At 44.0% G+C, this 27,943-nt stretch overlaps 1 protein-coding gene across 1 annotated transcript in view; it reads right to left on the bottom strand.

Annotated features, from left to right (window-relative positions):
* LOC135221636 (replication protein A 14 kDa subunit-like) overlaps positions 1 to 27,943 on the bottom strand; it is a 58,912-nt gene that overhangs the window by 4,234 nt on the left and 26,735 nt on the right. Inside the window, exons 2-3 of the mRNA XM_064259313.1 lie at positions 16,518 to 16,598; positions 9,840 to 9,942 (exon numbers count right to left, since the gene is read on the bottom strand). Of these exons, the coding sequence (XP_064115383.1) occupies positions 9,840 to 9,942; positions 16,518 to 16,598 (184 nt within the window). The remainder of the gene's footprint in view (positions 1 to 9,839; positions 9,943 to 16,517; positions 16,599 to 27,943) is intronic.

Here is a 27,943-nt window from a genome sequence, read left to right on the forward strand (position 1 = left end):
CAGTACAGTTACACTCGAGCACCTGCAATGTCAACCTAACTGGAGGGAAATGAGAACCTCTTGTTTGGTGATAAATGCTACTACTGTGGTGTTCTGGCTAAACACCACCACTGGGTGTCTCAAAAACTAAATCTTAAAACTTTCAGAGGGCCTGAAAGGCTGCCTTCAGTTCTAAGATGTTGATGAGGGGGTAGTTATCACTGCAGCTGCACAGTTCGAAGACAATGGTCCTACAGGTATGTGCCTATTACTCGGTCAGTGCATCTGATAACAGAAACACGTCATGAGGAGAATACTATGCAGGCATGTTCAAAGGTTCCTATTGATCAAGCACAAGCCTAAATCCTTCCTCATCATTTGAGAGAGAGAAAAAGGATTACGGACTGGAAGCAGACCTTCATTCTCAACTGAAGAGAGCAAAGGTGAAGCTGCACCAAGGGGAGGCTTCTACAGCAACATCATGACACTGAACACAAATAGCTCTGGCCGAATCGGCTGCTCCCGTAACGGGAATATGGGGGAGGAGATGGAACGGAGGTTCAATGGAAGATGGCCGAGACCCAGAAGAAAGTCGGTACTTATTCTGAAGGATATCTACTACCAGGTCTCAGCTATGTTGTTATAAAGTCCAGACACTCGACAGATATCCCTTCAATGAGGAACCAGCAGTAGGAGAAACACCTGTTACAACCATTCTTTCCTATCTCCATCTTTCTACCCTCTTCCCGATTGGAAAGAAGGTTGATAAGACACAAGTATGTGAACTTTCTCAATAGATAAAGAAGGCTGGGTGTTTTCGCGATCGTCCTTTGAAGCTTGAGACTTTTTAGGGAGAAAGGCCCAATAGTCTTGACCATTGCCCGGAGGACAGGCAGACACCCTGGCAAGTATCTACCACTCTTAAAAGATTTTAGAGAGAGGGAGAACCGAATAAAGATCCATTCTTTAGGGTCAAGATGACTTTGGGACTTACAAAACTGGAGATCTGAATTAGGACAATGTCCCATTCCTTAGTACCAGAATTGCCCACAGGTAGCCGTCTAGTGTTGGGTAGGGAAACCCGCTCCCCAACCAGACTGGTCTCCAGAGGGCAGAGTCCTCTCCAGAAGACGAAATGGGATCTTCCCGACACCAGTCTCTAAAAACTGCCCACATTGCCTGGTAGACTGCAGCAAAAGATCAGTGGCTACATCCTGCAATTGCCTCTTCAGCTTTTCTTGAAAATCCTTTTGCTCTGACAGGCTTCAGACTGTCAGAGTAAGACAGGACAAATTTTGGTGGTAGTGGTAAAAGTGAGGCTGTCTGAGAAGCCTTCTCATCTGGAATAATAGTCTTGTATAATCCACAGTTTTAGCAGGTACAGGAGACATTCCTACTGTGGCCAAAAGGGGGCTACTCAGGTCAGTCATGTTGGAGTGAATGACAAACTCCTTCAAGACTTCCCTACCATGCTGAACGGTAGGAACGTGTATATAGCTTGGTGTGACCAATCTTGAATCATGGCATCTGTTGCCCACGCCATGGGATCAGGAGCTGGAGAGCAGAAGAGTGGGAGCTGATGATTCCTTGACATTGAAAACAGGTTATAGTCAGTTTTCCCTACCGTTTCCACAGGTTGGTGCACACCTGTGAATCCAGTGTCCACTCCGTCATTAGAACCGGTTTGCCCCAACTTGGCTCATCCGCAAGGACGTTTAGTTTGCCCTGAATAAATCCGGTCACAAAGTTGGTCCGATTCTCTTGTGCCCACAGAAGGATGTTTTTGGTTGCTTCATAAAGCGAGAAAGAATGAATCTCCCCTTGGTTTTTTATGTAGGCTCGCGTGGTCATCCTATTTGAATGTACCGCTACTGTCCTGTTGCACGTCTCTGCTGCGAAAAACTGAAGCACAAGGTGCATCGCTCTCAGTCCCTTAACATTTATGTGTAACTTTTTTGTCTGATGTTCACATTCCGGATAATTCTCCGTCCTTTAAAACAGCTCACCAGTCTTGATTTGTCACATCTAAATATAATGTCAGGCCTGGGTTCTGAAAGAGGAGTGACTTTCCCACAAAAAAGTTTCTTTTAAAAGCTACCACCAAAGGTTCTTCTGGATTTCTGGAGTGATGGGAACACTTTCTGCAGCAACTGGCTCTAGGTAAAACTGAAACACATGGGTGTGTAGCCATCCCAAAGGTACAAACTTCTTGATGCATGATAGGGTTCCTAGAGGACTCATCTATTCCTTTACTGAGTAGGAAGGGCGACTGATACAAATTTGGACTTTCTGTATGGAGTTTTGAATTCTTCGGCGAGATGGAAAAGCCAGAAAACTCAAGAGAATCGATCATCATCCCCAAATAAACGGTTGACTGTGTTGGGACTAATTGAGACTTGCTGAAGTTTATCAAAAGGCCCAAATCCTAGGAGAGAAGGAGAGCTTTCCGTAGGTCCTTTGTACACTTTGATTTCCATGGGCAGAGTAGAAAGCAGTTGTCTAAATAGAGACTTGATGTTTATGCCTATGGGGCGCAGCCACTTTGCTAGATGGGCTAGAATCTGGATAAACACTTGAGGGGCTGTTGAAAGTCTGCAACACAAAGCCCTGAACTGGTAGATTTTGTCCTGGACAACAAGTCTCAGGTACTTCCTGGATTCCAGGTGTATCGGAACGTGGAAGTATGCGTCCTGCATGCCTATAGTTACCATCCAGTCTCCCTGCTGGATGGCTGACAAGACTGAGTTGTTTGTTTCCATCCTGAACTTTGTTGTTTGGACAAAGAAGTTTGGAGCACTTACGTCCAGAACAAGCCTCCATCCTCCCGATGCCTTGGAGGTGACAAACAGGCGACTGTAAAATCCCTCTACAGCTTGTTTCTTGAGGAGGGGTGATACTTCTCAGGAGAGGGCCGAAAACCTCTTGGAGCCAGCTGAGTAGGCTCTGGTTTTCCATTTTTCCAAAAAATGGAGAAGCCTGCTCTCACAGGGATGTTCTGGAGGACCTTGTTCTCACTTCTGAGATACAAGTTTGGCTGAAGGTTTACTTGAGGTACATTTCGTAAGCAGGTTAGTTCGAGGACGAGTCTGGGAGCGGGCCCTATTGCCTCGAAAGGGTTGCTGTGGCCACTAAAAGTTGATGAAGGCAATAGGTTAGGTAGGCTCTCTAGTATGTTTAGCTGACTCAGCTAACAAATTTTGCGTCAATTTTTTCTGTAGCTCGACTGCTACTTGCTCCAGTTGCTTGCGGGAACAAGCTAGTATGGTCGAATGGGGCAAAAAGGAGAGAAGACCTATGCAAGGGAGTAACTCCTTTACAGGTGTACAAACATCACAATTCCCTCTTCCTCAGAAGTCCAGTCACAAAAATTATTTTCTTGTGCACCATCTGTTATTGCCCTGTTGGCACAAGAGAGAACCCTTAGCCAATCCGCAGAGAATTTTTCTTGAAGAGTTGCACAGTCCTCTATTTTCTTGGCTATGGCCCCCTTTGTCCAGTCTAAAACACTCATCACCTCCAAGACTTTGAAAACATCTTTGAGGAGATGGTCCAACTCGGAGTCCAACTCGAAGGTGTGAATAAAATCCTGGCCGATAGCCAAGTAGCTTCAATAATGCTGGAGAAGTCCCCTTGGGAGGAGGTACACACCTAATAAAGGAGCTTCCCAATGTAGAATACAACAAAAACTTCTGTCGTATCAAACGTGATGGGGGAGTGCAGAAGACTGCCTTATCCAGCTCTCTCTTGGTTGCCAACCAGGTATCAATGCTAGTCAAAGTTTTCCTTGAAGAGGAAAGAACCATCTTTGGTAATTTAGAGGTTCCTGCATCAGGAATGCGGAACCCAGTGAAGATGGGGCCGCTGGGGAGAAGAACGAATGATAACAAACTAACAAGAACCTCAGCAGAGAAAAATAATGCGAGCTTGATTGCTCTGGGTCTGTAGGTTCTTCTTCCGATGAAATTGAGTGTGTAGCAATGTCCAGAGGATCATTTGTCATTGGAGGGAGTCTTTCCAACACATTCAAAATATTGTCCAGTCAGCAATGAATAGGGGCAAAAGGACTTGAGCTTCAACGATGGAAGAAGTTGCAACTGTTGGTTCGGGAATTTGCTGTCCTCCTTTAGAAACCGTATGCTTAACTGAATGAGGTTGAGTCACAACAGGTGAACCCTCTGACACAGGGGGACCACTGGTACACAGGTGAGTTCACTGATACTGGGTGCTCAGCTACTAAACGCTTGAACAGGAAGCTAAGTAAGCTGATGAAAAGAACATTACCAAAAGCACTGAATACTTAACCAAATGAAGATAAAAACACAATCATCCAGTGAACCACAAAATCTGAGAGCTGCCGAACAACCATGTATTGTCGCTGACCGGCAGAAGCAAATCAAGCTCTTTAACTACGTTGTACCTATTCCTCCCCGGAAGTGGGCAGGCTCGTCGTTACCTACACCAAAACTCCAAAACTCAAATCTTGAGCTGCCATGTAAAGTGGAAACTATACCTATGTAATTATTTGGTAAGTTACTTACATAAAAATTACACTGTAGTTCATAATACATAACATATTCAATAGCCAAAGGTCCTTAGGAAATGGCTCACATGGTACTGAAATTGCCTTGACATTACTGTACATTGAATGAAAATCCTTAGGGTATCCTCGTTAACATCAATCAACTGGTCATTTATCAGTTTTTGTTGTAACATCAAATGGATGATACAGCATTCAGTGAGTGACTCTGGATGACTGATTGAGACTGATATGACAAATTTTCTCAGGTAACAAACTTGAGGTCTTAACAATAGGATAAATCTTAGCACCAGCTGGAAACCAGTTAATACAATCAAAGATTGTATAGCAAGGAATCTGTGACATCTGGCAACTCATGCGCGTACAAGGTGGGAGTTGGTCAGCGACCAGGCACTGCATCTTGTGACGCGTTAGTCTTTCTTTAAACACCTTGGAGAGTAGATGCTAATGCTTTTGCTCTCCTTCCATGCCAGCTGCTTTGTGCCCGTGTTTCTCATTATTTTTCAGTATGTTTATAGTGTGTGTATTTAAGTTTTGTAATGGAGTCCGAGTCTTCACAGCCTCGTCAACGCATGTGCCCGGGTGTTCAGGGATTCCTGTGCTCCAGGTTTTTGGCTGCTACAATCACAGCTCCCCATACAACCTGCAGTAGGTGCCAATCTAATTATTGTACCATTACTAATCCTTGCCCTGAATGTCATTCCTGGCTTAAGTCGCAGTGGAGGGTGTTTTGCAAGAGGGAACATTGCAGTTTCTACTTGTTCTTCTTGGAAGGGTTTTTTTTTCTCTCCTCGTCTGAACGATTCGGCTTCTCCCTCTCCTGCAACTATATCCGTCGTCGCCTTCCTTTTCTTCCATTGATTCGTCGTTGGAAGTATCGGGAGTTATGTTTAATGTAGGCCCCTCTTCCTCGGGATCTAATACCCTTCCTGAGAAGGAGGCTACGCCATCTAATTCTTTAGTTTCAGATTCTGAATCAACCAAGACGGCGGTTGTTTGGGCGTTGCTTGGCCTATTGTTGCAGATCTTGTAGGCGTGTACCCACCCCTCGGCCCCTATAGTGGTCCCACCTCCCCAAGGCCTCCTTTACGTTGGCTCTCGTGTGCTGCCACCTTGCGGGGTGCCTCTGTCAATGTTGACGCTTACTGGGTTGCCTCTTATCGCTCCAACAGTGAGGTCATTGACCAGCACTGGCTTTAGAAATGTCTTGATGTCACTCCCAGCGTCCACTCAGCCTATGACATCACATGCGGTGGCTTCTCATCCTCCCGTCGTTATGTCATCCTATTCTGCTATGTCATCGCCTTCTCTTGCTGAGCCATCGGAAGCGTTGTTTCAAGCTGCGTTCAAGAGGTTGGACTCTGTTTTTCGAGAGAAGTTTTCTGCTGTCTCTGCGAAGTTGTGAACGGAGTGATTAGTTCCCTCCACCTGCTAGCAAGAGACCTCGTAGAGGGGGCAGTTTCACTCCTCCTCCTCCTTCTCCATCGAGTCAGTTGTTGGAGGATTAAGGACTTTGTGGCTTTGTCTTCTGTGAGCAAGAGGAGTGCATTGCTGTCTATTCTGCACGGCTGTCTCTCTCCCTTGCATGTTTGTGTTCGTGAGGTTGGAAGTGAGGAACATGGAAGGAATGCATCCCCGACTTTGATACATTGCTGTGTCCCTCCTGTACATATGGGTAATGCATCACCGACTTCCCTTCATGGCCATTTCTCTCCCTCACATGTACGTGTTCGTGATAGTGGAAGTGTTGAGAGTGGTAAGTGCTTCGCCGTCTTCCTTATGTGGATGTGACTCATCCTTGCACGTACGTGGTGGTGATATCAGAGGTGCTACCCCCTCTTCCCATGTTCCTGTGTCAGTTTGTCAACATAAGGATGATAAGGTGCCGATTAAGAGGTTGAAGGTTTAAACTACATAGGTATCTCCTGCTACTTCCAAAGATTCTTCACTCGGTAAGGCTGCAGTTGACCGTCGGGAACGTGATGCTTCCCTGGTCTGTGGACGTGTTTCTCATTCTCCTGCTAAAGACCAGAACCTTAAGTCAGTCTCCTTCAAGTAGTTCTCTTCAGTGTCGTTCCTTGTCTCAGGACCGTGCTCGGTTGTCGTCTCATGGACATGTACTCGACTCGTTGCACGCCCGCAAACGTGATTTGTCCCACAAACACACGATTCGTCCCGCCAGGTGGCGGGGTTAGTGGACTCGGAGTCTTTGTCGGCTCTCCGGAATGGGGATCGCCTTGATTCTCAGTTTCTGTTCCCAGGAACTAAGTAGGAAGATACAAGCGACCGGCGACAAGCAGATACTAAGGATAGGCTGGTCTATCACGCAGTGTCTAAGTCGGAGGCTTGTTCACGTCGCCCTCCTCCTCCTCAACGACAGGTAAGGAGGGCTTCTACTGTCAAGTCATCTAAGCATTCGGCTTCTGTGAGGGTCTCTCAGTCTTCTTTACAGCCCAAGGCAAATCAACAGCTGTGTCCCTTTCAATCCCGCCCCTACAAGCCTGGGAGGGGCTCTAGAGGAAGAGACAGAGGGGATCGTCAATAGAGTGGGCACCTCTCCCTCTCCTTTGCCACGGGTAGGGGGATGCCTGGTGGGCCAGTGGGCCAAAAGGCAATGGTAAGGAACAGAGAAATGGGTGGTAAACGTTCTTTGGGTGGAATTCTACTACCCTTCAACTTCTCTCCCCCTCTCGCGGACAGACCCTTTCTCAATCGGATGTATGCTTACGACTCCCTGAAGTACTTGGCTCTTTGAGAGGAAGTGTTGAAAATGCTGAACAAAGGTGCAGAAGAATCTGTACAGCGTTCTTCTCCAGGGTTTTAGTCAAATTTTCCTAGTCCAGAAAGCTATGGGTGACTGGAGACCAGTAATCAACCCGGACAGTGTTGGTAGCGATAAGAGACTATGACTTCTTGTTGTTAATTGACTTGAAGGATGCTTGCTTCCAGATTTCTATTCATCCTTTGTCAAGGAAGTTACTTCACTTCACTTTGGGTGAGCAGGTCTTCCAATTCAAGGTCCTGTGCTTCAGGTTGACTATGTTAAGCTCCAAGGAGAAAGTGCTTCAGGACAGAGATCGTCTTCTTCAGTTTTGTCGGGAGCTAGGCATAGTAATAAACCTGGAGAAGTCCAATCTGGTTCCCAGCCAGAGCTCTTTATTTAGGTAAGGTTATAGACATGGCAGCACTGAGGGTGTTTTCCGTCGGACCAGAGGTTGGAGAGGTTTCGGTTAGTGGCACACAGGTTCCTGTTACAGCCCGAACAGCTTTCTCACCAGTGGCAGGTCCTTCTGGGGATTTTGTCTTCTCTGGAGAAGATGGTCCCTCATGGTTGCCTTCATCTTCGGTCTCTGCAGTGGAGACTGAAGGACTTCTGGTCTCCGGCAGGGGATTCCCCTCTGCAGAGTTCCTCTGTCTGAAGAGGTGAGGGAAGACCTTCATTGGTGGTTGGATGACCAGAATCTCTTGGTGGGAATCCCTCTTCACTCTCCCCCTCCAGACTTCCTCCTGTTTTTGGATTTCCATCACCAGTTGGGGTGCTCATCTGGAAGATCTTGCTTCAGACACTGGAGTGCAAAACTGAAGCTGCTGCACATCAACGTTTTAGAGTTAAAGGCAGCTTTTCTGGGTCTGCAGGAGTTTCGGGAGAAAGTAAAGGGTCATTCAGTTGTTCTAATGTCCAACAACACCAAATTGGTCACCTATGGGAACAAGCAGGGGGCCTGGTATCTCGTCACCTCTATTTGTTGACAGTCGAATTGCACCAGTGGGCTATCGACAACTCGGTGGAGCTCACTGTCAAGTACATTCCAGGCATGTGGTCGCCGACAGGCTGAGTCGTCGGAACCAAATCTTGGGGCATGGAGTGGTCTCTGCATCAGGAACTGGCAGACAGGCTTTTTCATATTTGGAGGAGGCCTACGCTAGACCTCTTCTCCACTCACTTCATCAGGAAGCTGGAGGTTTACTGTTCAGTGATCCCGGATCCTCTTGCTCTGGCAGAGGATGCCTTCCAACACCCTTCGGACAACCTCGAGGTGTGCGCCTTCCCTCCGTTTTGCCTGATCCGTCAAGTTCTGAAGAGAGTAAGAGTTCTCGTGGCTCCTCTGTGGCCTCAAGCAGAGTTCCCAGACTTTTTGCCTCTTCTGTCAGAGGTTCCAAGAGAGATTCCCCTGTGGTGGCAACTTCTTTGCCACCCTCATGTCAAAAGGTTTCACCAGTCGGTAGAATCCCTGTTTCTTCACGGCAGGAGACTATCAAGTATCTCCTCCAAGCAAGAGGCTTTTCTCAGAGGGCTGCGGGATGGATGTTCAGTTATCTCAGGAAGTCCTCCTCAGCAGTTTACCAAGGGAAATGGGCAGTCTGTTGTGATTGGTGTCGTCGACAGGGTTTCTCTCCACTCAAAGTTTCTGTTCAGCGGATAGCAGACTTTTTGGTCTTCCTCAGGGATGAGAAAGGTCTTTCAGTTTCAGGTATCAGAAGCTACAGAGCAGCCCTGGGGGTTGGTGTTACGTCTTATAGGCGTGGACATCTCTTCATTCTGGGAGATCTTGTTGCTCAGGAGTTTCGAACACGGCTGTTCTCTAAGAGAACTCAGCCTCCCATGTGGGATCTTTCTTGTCCTGAGAAGTCTCACTCGAGCTCCATTTAAGCCCCTGCATCAATCATCAGACAGAGATCTGATGCTAAAGACAGTTTTCCTGTTGGCCTTGGCTTCTTCGAAAAGAGTTGGGGAGCTTCATGGCCTGAGTTATGATGTGGTTAAGACCCAGAATACAGTAGTATTGGTAAAAGCTGAAAAGCCGGTGTAGCTGTGGGCTCAAGTGAGGATAAAACTTGAGTTTGTGTAATTTTGTGCACCATACTGTATCATTGGGTGAAATGCAATGATATGGCATGCAGATGCAAAACAAGTGTATAGCTGGCTTTATGTACACTAACTGTCAATACACCAACAAAAATAACAACCACCTAGCTTTAAACTACTACTTTCTAATAACTGTCTCATTCCCAACTCTCAACTGGCAAGTAAGTCATCAGTAAAGCATGTCTGACTGGACTGTTATCACAGAATGAAACTGTAAATCCTGAAAGCACAGACAAACACTAGTTGCCATGGCACATCCCCAAAATAATGTGCTATTACTTGATTAGCATTGGACTAATAGTTCAGGTTATCAATCTGTAAAATCTGGGTTTCCATTTGCTTAACTACAGTAGTTTATTTGAATTACTTGGGCATCTTCTTTAGGTATAAAAGTATGCATCTCTTCAGCAATAAAAGTATATTACAAAATTTTTTATTAGAGGACAATGCTCTTACCAAAAGTGCTTCCTTCTTGCAATGGGAAAGTTACAAAGGTTTCGCACAAAACTTGTTTGCCTTGGCCAATACCGTGAATTTCTATCAGTCCTTCAACATTATCCTGAAATACAAGAAATGAAAACTGGTAAAAGCAAGCAAAATGTAGAGTGAAATTTATCAAATTCAGTAATAACTGTTCAGTAGTCTACTACCTTTGCATTCAGGTTGTAATAAGTAACCCACATCTTAACTAAAATAAGACCATCCTAAACTGATGTTTTTCCTTAGAAATTTTTGGCTAGTTTAGATTTTTAACATTCACAACTTTACAAAATGATCAAGCAATTTAAACAAGACTATAATGCCCTCATGATGCAACCCAACTGATATCAGGGATATAAAGTAACCACCGATTAAGAATAATTATTTTGAGTACCATACTGCAGTATCTTAATCAAAACTTTCTATATAACAGGTTTAACAAGTTCAACAACTCCAATTAACGGAGAAAATATGCTCAGTACTCCTGATACTTCAAATTTTACCTTTCAAAAGGAGTTCTTGACTCACACAATATACAATATTTAAGTAATTTTGCTGCACTCTCATCAATCATACCCAGCTTGTATGATGTTATATAAAAACCCTATTAAATATATTCATGAGTACACTGGGAGTTTAATGACTATAATGAACTCATGGAATTTATGCTAAAAATGAATTGAACTGAATATTGAATTTAGACAAAGGCCAAGCACTGGGACCTATGAGGTTGTGCAAAAATGGAAATTGACAGTGAAAGGTTTGAAAGGTGTAACAGGAGGAAAACCTCAAGTGATAGGAGAGGGTGGAAAATAAGATAAAGAAAGAGAATATGAAAGGAGGTACAGTAAGAGGAACGAAAGTAGTTGCAGCTAGGGGCCAAAGGCACGCTGCAAAGAACCTGAAGTAATGCCTACAGCACACTGCATGCGGTCCACAGGGTTTGTGCTAAAAATCCCAGCACTTGGGCAACTTTAGCCACTAAGCACTATAGAAAGTGTAGAGAGGTAGTTGGATTAGTTGGACAGCAAGACAGACACAAAAAGAGATGAAGTACAAGAGTCTAAATGTGAATGAATGAATGAATGATTTCAAGGTATCTGGCATCGTGACAACGAAGATCATTGACGCCAAAATCAGTTTTAAATATCAATTATTAGTATAAAATGAATGAAAACAAATATCAATGGTTAGTATAAAAAGATTTAAAATAAATATCAATGATTAGTATAAAACAAATTAAAATTTCAGCAAAGTAAAATTTCTTAAAGTGATAAAAGGAAAGATGTTTTATAACTTTTGGAAAAGACCAACTTCAACCACAAATTTAAAAATGCCACTGGCATCATAGATCACATCCTCTTCAAGGATCTTGGAAAGAATGTACCTGCCATCTCCACCAAGAGCCTCAGAGAAGTACCGACGTCTAAGTTCCCCAAGACTGGGGCATTCAATCAGCAAATGCCTAACAGTCAAGCAGACTAAACACCTCACAAAATGGCTAGTATTCTCTAGCCATAAGATACTTTTCAGTCAGTCGAGTATGAACAATTCTTAGTCTACATAAAGCAGTTACAGGCACCTTAAATGGAAGTACTTTGTCCCTGAGTATATCTATATTCAATATAATTTGTTTAAGCCTAAACCCATAAAGTTGAGGAGATTTAGGGTGTGTTTCATAAAGTCTAAAATTCATTTCATTACTTACAGCTTTAAAAGTCAAAGAACCTAGGAGTCTTTGCAGCCTATACCAATATCTAAGCATAAAAGACTGGCAATATAGATCCAATGGTAACTTTCCAGCACCAACTAAGAGACTTGGAATCGGTGAAGTTTTAAAAGCCCCTGTAGCCAGTCTTATATCTGCATGGTGCACAGAATCTATAGCTTTTAACTGGCTTGGAGTGGCAGATGAATAAATTTCACAGCCAAAGGAGAGCTTAGAAAAAATCAATGCTTTATATATCCTCAAAAGAGTTTTTCAATCTGCACCCCAGGATATATGTGTCAATACATTCAAGATGTTCATAGCATTACAACAACTATTTTTAAGATGCTCCAAATTGGTGGACCATGTCAATCTTTGATCAAATATTAATCCTAAGAATCATGTCTGGACAAAGAAATTCAAGGCACTGACGTCGAGGATAGTTCTCCAGCCCCCCAATGACTTGGGGACCAAAACCAAACGGTTGTAAAAATCCTCTGTGCCGACATCCTTGACCACCTCTACAACTCTCTTACTGAGAAAGAAAGACACCTCTTCTCAAGGAGTTGAATACCTCTCTGAGCCCACCAACTAAGCTGTCAATGCGATGGGCATCTACACTAAGGGAGGATTCTCCCTGAACGGGATGGAGTAGCCCCTTCTCAGAACCTTCAAGACCCATGGTTCTACACCTCTGACTTCCCATTTCTCCTAAAAATGGAGAAGTCTGACTCTTACTGGTACACAGAGGACTGGATTTTCACTTTTGAAAAGAAGGTTTGGCGAAGGTCTTCTTGACACTTATGACCAAGCATAAGTATAAGTGAAGTCTGAACTTGAACCTTGCTCTCTCCATCTTGGGATGCCTGGAACTCTTATCAGGCTGGTTCCTTATCACAGAAATAGAGGCAGGAGAAGCTGGGGCAGCTGGAGTGAAGAAAGTTGAAAACAAGACCAAGAAATATCAAAGGAGAGCTGCGTATGTTGTGGGAGAAGGTTCCTGGTTAAGCACTTCATCATCCAATGAAATTGGAGGAGACAAGTCCAGAGGGTCCTTTGCTACTGCAGGTGTCTTCTGTAAAAGGCCCAGAATATCATGAGTTGGTGGTGAATGGTGACAGCGAAAGATCATTCACCACGGGTGCAGGGGCAACAGACGTAGAAAACTGAGGAGGTGGCAGCTTGGCAGCTGGTGCTAAGCAAATGGGACGGCACCATGCACTCAAAAACAGGTGCTGGGTACTCAAGGAAGCAGATGGGTGCTCTACAAATGACGGGGGCATAGAAGAGGACGACTGGTACTTCCAGGAGGTGGACAGGTGCTTTGGCGTCAACTGGGCGCTCATGAAAAAAGTGCCACAGACTGTCCCAGTAGCTACATGAAGGCTGGGGGCTGTGCTCAGGCTCCTTAAAACGCTTGCAGGGGAGCAGAGAAGAGTGATCTGCTAATGCTATGCACCACCTCAAAGGCCAGGATTTATCAGGAAAGCACCACTGACGTCTCTTGTCCAGACTGGAATCTAAAGCACTAGAGGTGTCTGCCAAAGCCTGAGACAACAGGCTCAACTGAGGGGGCAACTGCATGAGGGCAAATGCCACCGACCTTCCTTGGACTTCCATTTTGATAGTATACCTGAGTATTTCGATACGCGAATTTTCTGTGAAAATGGGTACTATATATGGTCCATAGAAAAATCCAAGATTAGGTGAGTCTGCGAATCGTGAGTCTGTGAACAGCGGGGGTTGACTATAAGTCTGACAAGGACCTTCGTCTAGCAGCATCGGCAGGATGAGCAGCCACCTCCTCCACTGTCACTGTACTTGCGCCTTTTTCACTCACTTTGCCCATGAGACCTTAATTGATAACCCTAATTGGGCCACAGTATTAACATTACGACTGAATTTCTGGTCAAAACGGGCTTTCTGAATGGCAATGGGATTTGGGGTCAGAAGCATAGGAGCCAGGTAAAGGAGAATAGTTGGAACAGTTGAGGACCTGGTTATGGGAGAAAAAGCTGTCACAGGAGAGGACAAAACAATTCTAGGTTATTTAAATTCCTAACTTCGGCTCTTTTCTTGTCCTGTCTCTCAAGCATGTCTAAATAGCTTTTAATGCCTTCCGTTTTCTCTGATCCAAGTCACTGCATTCATCACAAGTTAAATCGATGGTGCAAATCTGTCCCTACAATTAGTAGTTACAGTCAAACCTCTTTGATTTTCTTTAGACTTTTTTCTCTAAAATTTTGTCTTGGTTATCGTACACTTTGAAAAGCTCAATCTGGGGCTTGGCCCCGTATGAAGCGCCCAAAGCATCCCATCCTTTCTTGTGACCAAGTCTGTTTTGATTTTTCACTGAACAAGCATCTCTGCGCTTGTAGTCTGCATCACCGCATGTGTTTGTTGTGTTTTGCGCCAATTTCGCCTTAAAAACTCATTGCAAAGTAGTCATCATGGGGCCAAATAAAGCTGAAAGTGCCACCCCTTTGGTAAAAAAGGCCTGGAATACAACTGAATTTAAGAAAGAACCTGTAACGAAGTATGAAAGTGGTGCACGTGTAGCTGATCTTGCTAGGATGTACAGCAAGTCAGTGTCGACAATCAGCTCTATCCTAGAAAAGAAACATGAAATCAAGGCAGATGATGTTGCAAAAGGGGTCACACCACTATCGAAACAGAAATCGCAATTAGTGGAAGATGTTGAAAAGCTGTTGTTAGTGTGGATGATAAAAAAAAAAAAAAAAAAAAAAAAAAAAAAAAAAAAAAGTTAGTGGGGGATAGGGTGTCTGAAGCAATTATTTGTGAGAAAACTAGGAGCTGCATGCTGATTTAAATAATAAAATCCCAACAACAAGTGCTGCTCTTATGATTTCAATGCCAAAAGAGGCTGGTTTGAAAAATCCAGAAAGTGTACGGGTAGCCATAGTGTTGTACGGCATGGTGAGGCTACGAGCTCAGATAAACATACCACCAAAAAATTCGTTGGTGAAATCAAGGAGTATCTTGAGGCTGAAGGATTCCTCCCACAACAGGTCTTCCATTGTAATGAGACAGGCCTGCTCTGGAAAAAAATGCCAAAATGGAGGAAAGTTCATTCCCAGGGCACAAGCCTATGAAGTATAAGCTAACACTCTTGGTCCTTGGGAATGCCAGTGGGGATTTCAAAGTGAAGCCCCTACTTGTGTATCACTCTGAAGCTCCCCAAGTGTTCAAGAAAAACAATGTAATAAAGAATAAATTGCCTGTGATGTGGAAGGCCAATACAAAAGCATGGACCACGAGGCAAATTTTCATTGAGTGGGTATATGGAGTGTTTGGCCCAAGTGTTAAAAAATACCTCAACAACAATCAATTGCCCCGCAAGTGCCTCCTGGTAATGGACAATGCTCCTGCACATCCTCCTGGCTTGGAAGACCAGTTGTTGCATGAATCTAAATTCATCCTGTGAAGTTCTTGCCCCCTAATACCAATTCTCTCATCCAGGCAATGGACCAGCAAATCATCTCAAACTTCAAGAAACTCTACACCAAGGCACTGTTCCAAAGGTGCTTTGGAGTGACTTCAGAATTGACCTTAAGAGAGTTCTGGAAGGATCACCTCAATATCTTCAACTGCATAAGTCTTATAGATAAGGCTTGGCAGGGAGTGACTTCCTGAACTTTGAACTCTGCTTGGAGAAAACTGTGGCCAGAGTGTTACCTTGAGAATGATTTCGAAAGGTTTGAAGCTGACCCTGATGACCCTACACCTGTTGTGGAGTCAGTTGTGTCTCTGGGGAAGTCCATGAGCTTGGATGTGGAAGAGCTAGTGGATGCCTGCAGGGAAGAGCTAACCACTGAGGAGCTACAAGACCTTCAGCAGGAAATGCAACAAACGACAGATGAGGAATCCGAAGAGGAGGAGGAAGAGAGTGATCTAAAAAAATTTTTGTTGAGACATCCAAGCAAAGGCATTGCAATCCGTGTCTCTAACATGTTTAGACAACGCTTTATACCATTTCAGGCAAATTTTAAAGAGATGTCAGAAACAAATGTCTCTGGAAAGTTTTTCTTGTGCGACAGGGGTCCAGTGACTCTCAAGCTGGTCCTAGTTCCAGTAAAAAACAAAGTGGTGAAGTAACCCCAGATAGGTTCTTGATACCTTTAGTCATGGAGGGGGATTCCCCTTCCAAAAAAGTAACCTCTCATCTCTGTCTTCCATACGCTAACAAGTCTTCCATTAAGGTAAGAGTGATGTTAAATGTTCATTATTCATTTATTTATATTTCTCAATATTTTCTGTTTGTAAAACTGTTTATTCCCTGTAAAATGTATTTTCTGTTAATATTTTTAAGGGTCTGGAATGCATTAACACTATTTACATTATTCCTTGTGGGAATTAATGCTTCGGTTTTTGTACGTTTCGGATATCGTAGGAGGTTCCAGAATGGATTATGAATGAAAACAGAGGTACCACTGTAATATGTGAATTGTATGAGGCTTTTGTCAGTCCAGTCTTGCAGCCCTTGCTACAAAAATGAATGGTAGATGCAATCAAGTCAGACATAATCTGTGAATGTCTCAATCAGTGAAAAACAGGTTCAAAAGAGCACAACTACCTATAAATAGCATGAAAGCTACCAAAAGTATGAATGTACTTCTCCAAAATGGAGATCAAATACAACCGTCCGGTGACAAAAATCCAAAATCACGCTGCTCATACAAATGAAGTTTGGTCATTAACTGGCAGAAATGAATTGAGCTCTTCAGCTGTGTTGTACCTATTCTTCCCTGAAAGTGGGCGGGACTAGTCACCTACACTAAAACAATAGGAGCGCTACTGCAAATTTCAGAATTTAAGCTTCTGAGCAAGTAGAAACATTAGCTTTGTAATTACATACTTGGTAAGTTACTTAAATGAAACTAGGAGTTTGCATACAGTTGTATAGCACATAGCATATGATGACATACCTTTAGAGGTTCCTGCAATTTAACTTGAATAGGTTGTCCATCACTTGCACGTACCATAATTGTCATACCTGCTGGATCAACCTGCAATGGAATTAAAATATGACAGATATATATCAATGGACATTACTTGAAGATAATAAATACATTCTTAGAGAGAGAGAGAGAGAGAGAGATAGTGAATAAGTCTGACTTGATAATTATGCCTGTCATGTATGCAAGACATGTTATTGTTATAATACAATTAAGTTTGTTCATACTTACCTGGCAGATATATATATAGCTGTATTTTCTGAAGTCCGACAAAATTTCAAAACTCGCGGCACACGCAGTGGGCGGCCAGGTGGTAGTACCCATTCCCGCCGCTGGGAGGCGGATATCAGGAACCATTCCCATTTTCTATTCATATTTTATCAATGCCACTGTCTCCTGAGGGGAGGAGGGTGGGCACCTTAATTATATATATCTGCCAGGTATGAACAAACTTAATTGTATTATAACAATAACATTTTGTTCATGAAACTTACCTGACAGATATATATATAGCTGAATCCCACCTTCGGATGGTGGGAAGAGACAGAATAGGATTTGTAGGAAACTAAATTAAGTAGATGATGTACATCTTGGTTCCTCACCTGTTAGCAAAGTAGACTCTGTGATTACTGTCACTTAAGCCTGCTTCTGCTCAATCAGAGTTGCCAGCCAGGAGGAGACCTGTAGTGCTGGTGCGCTCTGGATGCTCTGTCAACAGGGACGTGACCTCAACGTGACAAGACCATCGAACCATACATACAAGGGCTATGAAGCAACTGACCACCACCTGACCAACTAGACCAAAACCCCCTGAAAGTTAATCTAAAGGATGGGAGATCTTCACACAAGATCTCACCAACAACCAAAAACACAAAATATATTAAAAAACTAACCTAACTCCTAACTAAGGGATAGGGAAAGAGCTACCTCCAGCCCCCAAGACTGTGTCTGCAGAAATGTATGGTCCAAGAGAACTATAGTCCTCATAAATCGTTCTCACATCTCTTAAGTAATGTGAGGCGAATACAGAATTGCTCCTCCAAAAGGTGCCATCAAGGATGTCCTTGATTGACATATTCTTTTGGAAGGCAAGAGAGGTAGCGACAGCTCTGACCTCATGAGCTTTCACTCGCAAGAGGCTCAAATCAGTCTTCTGGCAAGATGAATGAGCCTCTCTAATGACGTTCCTCAGAAAGAAAGCCACAGCATTCTTTGACAAAGGAAATTCCAGTCTCTTCACAGAGCACCAGAGATTACCTGAGGGACCTCGTACCTCTTTCGTTCTATGAACATAGAACTTTAGAGCCCTGACAGAGCACAGGACTCTCTCTGGTTCTTGGCCCACTAGACTCGACATACCCTTAATTTCGAAGCTCTTTGGCCAAGGGTTAGACGGGTTCTCGTTTTTAGCCAAGAAAGTTGGACTTAAAGAGCAGACAGCGTTGTCTCCTTTGAAGCCCACTTGGATTTCGCTAACTCTCTTCGCCGTCGCCAGAGAAGTTAGGAAAAGAGCCTTCTTTGTCAAGTTCCGAAGAGACGCTAAGTGAAGAGGTTCAAACGGACTTGACATCAATAGTCTAAGAACCACGTCAAGGTTCCATGAAGGCGGTCTCGCCTGAGGAATCTTCGTGGTCTTGAACAATTTCAAGAGGTCGTGAAGATCCCTGTTGTCAGAGAGGTCCAGGCCTCTATGCCGAAAAACTGCTGACAACATGCTCTTGTATCCCTTGATGGTCGGGACCGCCAATTTCTGCACGTTTCTTAAGAAAAGTAGAAAATCGGCTATCTGGCTCACAGAGGTCGTGGAAGAGGAAACTCCCTCCTTTCTACACCATGCCCTGAAGGAAGCCCACTTCGATTGATAGACAGCTCTTGTAGAGGCTCTCCTTGCATTTGCGATTGCTTTCGCAGCTGTCTTTGAAAAACCTCTCGCTCTGGCCAACTTTTCGATAGTCTGAACGCAGTCAGACCCAGAGCGGAGAGGTTTTGGTGATACCTTTCGAAGTGAGGCTGTTTGAGTAGATCTTTCCTCCAGGGCAACGTCCTAGGGAAGTCTACAAGGAATGACATGACCTCTGTGAACCATTCTCTCGCCAGCCACATTGGGGCGATCAGGGTCAACCTTGTCCCTTCTGAGGCCGCAAACTTCCTCATGACTTCCCCCATGATCTTGAATGGCGGGAAGGCATAAAGGTCTAGGCCCGTCCAACTCCAGAGCAATGCATCCACAGCGATTGCTCCTGGATCCAGGACCGGGGAGCAATACAGAGGAAGCCTCTTCGTCCTCGACGTCGCGAATAGGTCGACCAGAGGACGTCCCCACAACTTCCATAGCTCCTGACACACGTCTTGATGCAAGATCCATTCTGTCGGCAGGATTTGGTCCTGTCGACTGAGAAAGTCCGCCCTGACGTTCTGCACTCCTGCGATGAATCTCGTCAGGATCGTGATCTTTCTCACCTTTGCCCACAGCAGAATCTCCTTTGCCAGGTGAAACAGAGTCCGGGAGTGTGTTCCTCCCTGATTCTTCAAATATACGAGGGCTGTGGTGTTGTCCGAATTGACTTGGATAACTTTGTTTATGAATTTTTCTTCGAAGAACTGCAGCGACAGGAAGATCGCTGTCAGTTCCTTCACATTGATGTGCCAGACTGCCTGTTCCCCTCTCCAGGAGCCTGACACTTCTTCCCCTCCTAGTGTTGCTCCCCAGCCCGAAATGGAAGCGTCTGAAAACAACACTAGGTCGGGGCTCAGAAGATTTAGGGATAAGCCCTCTTGCAACTTCTGAGGATCGAGCCACCATCTTAGATGGCTTTTCACCGACTCAGATCTTCAAGATCGCATTCAGATCGTTCTTGGCCTTCCATTCGTCCGCAAGGAAAAACTGGAGAGGCCTGAGGTGCAGTCTTCCCAAGGAAACAAACCTTTCCAGCAAGGAAATGGTGCCCAGCACTCATCCATTCCCTCGCCGAGCAAGTCTCTTTCCCCAAGAAGGCCCCCTCATTTTGGGACCACCTTGACGTGGTGAGGGGGCTCTCGAACCTCAGGAATCTCTTCCCAGGTTCGAACCCAAGAGTCCCATATGACATTATATATTTTCGAGTAAACTTATGTGGACTTTTCCATTTTTTGCCAAAATTTTTGAAAGCAAATAAATGAGAAAACATATCATGGCTTAACATGGAGTTAAATCCGAAGCTAAATAGTGAGAACTGTGGTAGATCCATCATCTACCCGACAATGTTCGGACCTGTTTTTCATGCGGAACTATTCTGTGGAGCTGGACCACGGATTCCAGGGGGGGCCTGGTTCTAGGAATAGAACTCTCGGCATTCTATCCAGTTTGCCCATAATGTGATTAGGATGGGGATAATTGTATAAACATAATACTCTTAGTCCTAGCAAGCGGGTTCTGCTTACACTTGGGCCATACTAATCATGTTATGCCATCCCCTTTTGGGGTAGGGTAGGGATGCGGACATTTGGGAGTCCTTTCTCACTTGTGCCTTTGGCAGAAGATTTAACTTCGCGAAGGGCCAATGATATCTTTTCAAGAATTTTTTTTTTTTTTTTGTAAAAACTCAAAATTTATGAACTGTGAAATAAATGATTTGAGTACCCCTGGGCCCCATGATGGAAAAACTACGGCACAGTTGATGACCATTGGCACGTCACTCCCGAATTTCCTAGGTACTGCCACAAGCAGTGAAAGTACTATAAAAGATACAAAGGAACACCCTGTTCCAAGTAAAGCAGCAGAGCCAGAAAACCAAATAGAGTGCATAAATAAAAAAGAAACAAACAAAAATAAATTGGTAAACTCCAATATCGTAACAATGGAACCATATATGATGAACAATAATTCTGAATTAGAGACAAATAATCCTCCCAGCAATACAGAAAAATATAAAAATCATAATAGACAAGCAACATACATAAAACAAGGACCAAAGAGAAATGATATTGTTATAATACAATAAAGTTTCATACATACTTACCTGGCAGATATATACATAGCTAAGACTCCGTCGTCCCCGACAGAAATTCAAATTTCGCGCCACTCGCTACAGGTAGGTCAGGTGATCTACCGGCCTGCCCTGGGCTGCAGGACTAGGAACCATTCCCGTTTTCTACTCATATATTTTCTCTTCCACCTGTCTCCTTGCGGGGAGGCTGGGTGGGCCCTAATCGTATATATCTGCCAGGTAAGTATGTATGAAACTTTATTGTATTATAACAATATCATTTTCATACAATCAACTTACCTGTCAGATATATACATAGCTGATTGGCACCCTTCGGTGGAGGGTAAGAGACAGCTACTACTGGAATAGACAGGTAAACAACATCTGTTGTAGGTATAAAATAAAAACCTTGGTTCCTACCTGATAGGTGGTAGACTTCGTGGGTGTTTGCCCCGTAGTCTGCATCACCTCAAGAAACTTTAGCGAGATATGTGATCTATGGCCAAGAATTCTTGTGGGTCTGCCAAAGGGGTCTTATCCACTTACTCGGCAGAGCCTGAAAGGACTTTGTCAATGGGTGCTGATCCACTTATATGACAACACACCTTATTAAGGAGCACACAACCAATCCCAACCACCTGATCCTAACCACCATGTTAGTATTAAAAATTGCTCCGAGTTATCCCCAACTCTTCGCAACAACCGTAACTCAAACCAAATTGCACACGCACACAATAATTTTTCAAAAAAAAAAAAAGATACTCATCTACTAAAAGATATCACAAGAGTTCCTTACTGAACGGAAGTGACTGGCCGCTTGTGCGGTATCTGCACTTGTTCAGCAGAAAGTCTAGAACATATCTATTAGACTTAAGTAGTAAAAAAATTAAGGATTGTTGTCAGCTCCTGTACCCAGGATTGTGCCCGCAGACACAAAAGGACCTAAGGAAAAACATTTTTCATAGGTCACACGCACGTCCTTCAAATAGTGAGAAGCAAACACAGAATTACATCTCCAATATGTCGCTTCCAAGATGTTCTTCAGTGACATATTTCTCTGAAAAGAAAGAGACGTCGCCACTGCTCTCACTTCATGAGCTCTTACTCTCAGGAGTTTTAAAGAATCATCCGTGCAAGCCTTATGAGCGTCCGTAATTACGTTCCTGACAAAAAAGGCTAAAGCATTCTTAGACATAGGTCTTGATGGATCCTTCACTGAGCACCAAAGACCTTGTCTAGAACCTCCCAACTGTTCCTTTTTCTGTAAGTAAAACTTTAACGCCCTTACTGGGCAAAGAGACCTCTCCGGTTCCCTGCCGACGAGACCCGATAATCCTTTTACCTCAAAGTTTCTCGGCCAGGGATTCGAAGGATTTTCATTCTTCGCCAAGAATAATTCCTTGAAGGAACAGATGGCTGAATCTATATTGAACCCGACTTTGTCACTAAGGGCGTGCAGTTCACTCACTCTTTTCGCCGTCGCCAGTGACAAAAGAAATAAACATTTTCTCGTTATATCACGAAACGAGGCCAAATGTAGGGGTTCAAATCTCTCTGAAGACAAGAACTTCAGCACTACGTCTAGATTCCAGTTAGGGGGAGAAGTAATCTTAGACTTCTTGGTCTCAAAAGACCTAATCAGATCATGTAGATCTTTATCGTTTCCCAAATCTAGGCCTCTATTCCTAAAGACGGCCGATAGCATACTCCTATAGCCCTTTATCGTGGCTACGGAGAGACGCGATTCTTCTCTCAGAAATAACAGAAAATCAGCTATTTCTGTTACAGAGGTACTGGAGGAGGACAACTTCTTCGACTTACACCACCTTCTAAAAACTTCCCACTTGGATTGGTAAACCCGGATAGTGGAAGTTCTCCGGGCTCTAGCGATCGAGCTTGCTGCTTTGCTAGAAAAGCCTCTCGCTCTGACAAGTCTTTCGATAGTCGAAAGGCAGTCAGAGCGAGAGCGGGGAGGTTTTGATGAAACCTCTCGAAGTGTGGTTGTCTGAGAAGATCCTTCCTTTGTGGAAGGGATCTGGGGAAGTCTACTATCCACTCCAGTACCTCTGGGAACCACTCTTGAGCTGGCCAAAAGGGGGCTATCAGGGTCATTCTTGTCCCCTTTGAAGTCACAAACTTCCTGAGCACTTGCCCCAGAATCTTGAATGGGGGAAATGCGTAAACGTCTACCTGAGACCAATCTAGCAGGAAGGCGTCTACTGCTAGAGCTCTGGGGTCTTCCACTACTGAACAGAAGACTTCCAGTCTCTTCGAGAGGAACGTGGCAAAGAGGTCGACATGAGGAGTCCCCCAAAGAGACCAGAGATTGCGGCAAACGTCTGAGTGGAGGGTCCATTCGGTATGAGAAGATCCTGTGTCGCTTTCTCCGTCAGAGATCGGGAAATATCCCTCACCAACTGTGAAAGGAACAGAAAATCAGACCTAGGGGCGAATAACAAGGCTGCTCTTTGCGAATGGGATACTGCTTTCGTCAAGAAAGCGCTAAAAACAGATCTCTTCTTCAAGAGACCTGCTCCAAATAAGGAAGAAACTTCCCCTGAGCCGTCCTGTACCGCCTTGTCAATACAGGACAAAATTGCAAGGAGTGCGTCCGGTTCTAGCCCTTCAGGGGCATGAGCCTTCTTGGACATCACCCCAAGGGACCAATCTAGGAAGTTAAAGACTTCTAGAATGTGAAAAAGTCCCTTGAGGAGATGATCCAACTCTGAAAGACCCCAAGTAATCTTAGCAGTGTGAAGGCTATGTCTCCTGGATGCATCTACCAGACTGGAAAAGTCAGCTTCAGCTGAAGCTGGGAGTGTGAGACCCATATTCTCCCCAGTCTGGTACCAAATCCCTCTCTTGCCCGTAAGTCTAGCGGGAGGCATGCAAAACACTGTCCTTACTAGCTCTTTCTTGGTTAGCATCCAGCTATCCAGCGATTGCAGAGCTCTCTTCATAGAAATCGTCGGTCTCATCTTCAAGAAAGCCGACGATTTCGGCGTCTTAGAGCATGAAAAAAGTGAACGAGGCGAAGGAGGAGCGGCAGGGATCAATGCATCTCCGTATTCCTGGAGTAGGAGAGCTGTCAAAACTTTGTAGTTAGACAGTCCTTTGCCGTGAGACTCGTCCTCTGAGTCCTCTTCCAAAATCGGATCAGAAGGAGAGGCCACTTCCCGTTCCGGGTCTTCCTGTCCAAAAGCTCTCTCTACGGGAGACAAACTCCTAATAGGAGAGGGGCTAAGAGAGTGTAAAGAGCTCCTATGCTTGCTGGCTCTTCGTACTGGCTGGCCGCCTCGCGCTTGGCTGGCGCCTCGCGCTTTGGCTGGCCCGCGCTCCTGGCTGGCGCCTCGCGCCTGGCTGGCGTCTCGCGCCTGGCTGACTCCTCGCGCTTGGCTGGCGCCTCGCGCCTGGCAGGATCCTCGCGCCTGGCTGACTCCTCGCGCTTGGCTGGCGCCTCGCGCCTGACTGGTGTCTCGCGCCTCTCAAAGCTCTCGCGCCTGACTGACGCCTCGCGCCTGGTTGGAGTCTCGCGCCTTTCTGGTGCCACATCCTTGTATGTCAGATGCTTTTCTGGCGCCTCGCGCTTGGCTGAATCCTCACGCCTGGTTGTTACCTCTCGCTCGGCTGAAGCTGCTGGTCTGGCAGACGTATCCCATCTGGGAATATCCTCGCGCCTGTAAAGCGTTTCTCGCTTGTCTGACTCTCTAATCCTAGAAGACGCTTCTCGTCTGTAGGACGCCTCGCGCTTGACTGGCGCGACGCGCTTGTCTGGCGAATCAAAATCGTCCAAAGAGTCTCTATCCGAGTAAATCTCAAAAGACTCACGTCCCACAGGAGCCTCACTCCTGGCGGGAGAAGGAAGACGAGTCTTCTTGACCGGCAGTCTCACGTCTTTCTTACGAGGAGGATCCTTCGAAAGGACTCCTACCAAGGCGGATAGCTGTTCCTGCACCGCCAAAAATGATCCTCTTGGAAGCCTCTCCTGCGTCTTCTTGAACGGGAGAGGGAGACCTCGAAGGAGTTTTGCCCACATCATGGGACGTCAAAACCCTCTTCGCCTTCTTGATGGAAGGAGGCGCTTCTTCCGAAAAGCGTTCTGGGCTTGAATCCAACACAGGATCTCTCCAGTGCCTTTTCAGGGGCCTGGACAAGTCCGAATCCTTCCACCCTCGTTTAGGACAGGGAGAAGCGGACGAAGAGAAGCACTCTGAGGACGCTTTTCCGATAGCGGTCCTGAGCAGTCTGTCTATATACAGCACCTGCTGAAGGGACGCCTGACCGGGGGGAATTCTCCACAACCTCCGTACGGCTTTCGACTTTCCTTCTCCTCTGGGCTTGGGAGCTTGGAAGAGGTCTAGGCCTGGGAGCGTCGCAAAGACGGTTCAGACGCCCCTCACAACACTGGGGACACTCACCTTTTCACGAAATTAACACTTTGCACAGTCCTACCTTTCATGGTAGCCATTTTGGATCTCATCCTGTGAAGAGTAGCTTTCAGTTCAGCAATTTCCGAGGCCGAATCTGAATGTAAAGCCAGTGAGGGCCCTGATACAGAATTAGAATCATAATTAAGAGAAGAGTTAGAATTATCCAAAGGCTCAATAGGCCTTGTACTACTACCCGCAATCTTAGATGCAGCCCTTCTGACTCTATCCCTTTCTAACTTCTTCAGTAAGAAGTTAAGAGAGTTCCATTTCATTCCTCAACATTCAACCTCTCACACTCATGACAGGTGTTAGAAATAGAACAATCAAAACCCCTACATTTGCGACATACAGTGTGAGGATCAACCGAAGCTTTCGGTATCCTCACCTTGCAGCCTACATTCACACACATTCTCACACAACCACTTGAATCAGACATTCTTGAAGAAAAATCAAAAGCAAGTCCAAATCCAGTCCACAGTAGCGAATGCCAAAACAACGATCCAGGTACGTCACCAAAAGTCCACAAAAAGATGATCAATTGTCTAGAAAAGCGAATTCCAGTCAAGAGGTGGCAGCAACGATGTTGATACCACCGGCGACAGAAAATATATGAGTAGAAAACGGGAATGGTTCCTAGTCCTTTGCCGCCCAGGCAGAGGCCGGTAGATCACCTGACCTACCTGTAGCGAGTGGCGCGAAATTTGAATTTCTGTCGGGGACGACGGAGTCTTAGCTATGTATATATCTGACAGGTAAGTTGATTGTATGAAAACAAAAATTACCGACTTAATCCCACATTGGTACATTTTGATGACCTCTTTGGACCAGACAATTGGTCAAGATTTCTAGTCCTCAAAGCTGACAACAAAATCTCAGCAGCGATGCTAGAAAACAAATTACTTAACATATATCCAACACAAGACATGGAATGCAGACACATCAAGGACAATGAATGGCTTATCCAAGTAACAATAAAAAGCAGTCCACTGCCTTTTTAAGTATAACAGAAATAAATAATATAAAGGTAATAATTACAAGCCACGAAACATTGAATTATGTACAGGGTACAGTCATCCTACCCAATAGCGAGCAGGAGCTTCCTTCAAAACAACTATTGCTAGACTCCCTAAAATTGAGATATAACAATATCCACGATTTAGAAATATACTCTATTTCAAGTAGGAAAGATAAAAGTAAAAATATCAACATTGCCAAAATAAAATTTACAGGCCAAGACTTACCATTTAAAATAAAAATTCTTGCACAAAATAGAGAACGTTCTCCTTTTGTTCCTAAACCATTACAATGTACACAGTGCTCAAGGTATGAACACACATACAAAAGATGCCGTAATAAAGCTATATGTGCAGTCTGTGCATCAGATGACCATACCACTAATTGGAACTGTAATCAATCAAAATGTATTAATTGTGGACTAGCCCATCACGCAAAATCTAAGGAGTGTTCATTTTACCAAATAATAACACAGAACTTCAGTTTTTAATAAATAGGACAGGAATGTCAGTCACGGAAGCCAGAACTTGAGCTAAAAGTAAGAGGCGTTAACAATCCATCCAAAACCCCCACCTTTTCAAATGTGACTAAAAATCAAGACATCAAACAGCACAATGACAAACAAGATAGTATAAACATGGAAACTGGATTTCATACCAATAATATTGAAACCCAAAATAAAAGTGATATTACAACAACCAATAACACCAATAACATAGATGATTCAGTTATCCATGGAAAAGAACTTCCAATAGAAGAAGAATTAAATAATGATGATAATCGAACTGGCAAAAGAAAAGAATTCTAGAAAGAACCCCACCTAAGGGAAAAAAAGTAAATATTGAAAATTACAATCAATCCAGAGAGACTCCAACTACACCAGGAGAACATTTTAAAAAGATATTAAACTAACCTCATCACAAGTGGGGAAATACACAATTACCCTCAATCTCAATCAAACAGCCAACATCTGGACAGTAAAGATCACTCTTACAATTTCCATCAAATAATACTAATGAAAATCATACCATTAAACCAAACCAAAATATAACTATCACCCCCCCAACCATCCACAAGACCGAAATATCCCTATTAACAACAACAAAACAAATAACCCCTCAAACCAACAGATCCTTCATCACTACAAAGAAAACGGAACAATAGAATTACAAAACCAGCAAATTTTCGTAAAGCCTAGACCAAAAACTTCTGAACCAATAATTAACATTACCAAACATGCTTCATCTTGTGGTTGTAATGAATGCTTTGTAAGTACATATAACAACTAACTACCAAGACAGAGGACACAGTACGAAATTGTATTGACAATTTTACCAAATTAAGAGGTGCCCTTTAACACACCAACATGAGAACGAATTATGTTCTTGAATCCTTAAAATACAAAAGGAAAATTATAAAATAAAAAATAGACTTATTAATATTCAACTATGAAAAACAAACAACTGCAGAATCTAATAACCAACATACAAATACAATGATTAAAAAACCACAAATAAATTCAAATGCATATAAACTAAGAGATAAAGTAAAATCAGCAATCAATTTACAGAATTTAACACCAATTCCTCCCAATAATGGAATATAAAATCATTAAATGGAATATAAATGGTCTCTTAACCCGACTACGTCTGGGTGAATTACAAAGAATCATACGAGACCACAACCCAATGTGCATATGTCTACAACATATAGGAAGTAACCCTACAAATATCCAACACTATAAAATTGCCTGTTATTCACCAACTGATGGTGGAAAATTAGGCACAGCCATATACGTTCATAATAGCATTACATATGAACCTGTTGACATACCATCTATGCCATATCAAATAACATCAATTAAACTGTATATGCCTGATAAAATGATATTGTTATAATACAATAAAGTTTCATACATACTTACCTGGCAGATATATACATAGCTAAGACTCCGTCGTCCCCGACAGAAATTCAAATTTCGCGCCAC

The sequence above is a fragment of the Macrobrachium nipponense genome, chromosome 3 (assembly GCF_015104395.2).
Source record: "Macrobrachium nipponense isolate FS-2020 chromosome 3, ASM1510439v2, whole genome shotgun sequence".
Classification (NCBI taxonomy): Eukaryota; Metazoa; Arthropoda; class Malacostraca; order Decapoda; family Palaemonidae; genus Macrobrachium; species Macrobrachium nipponense.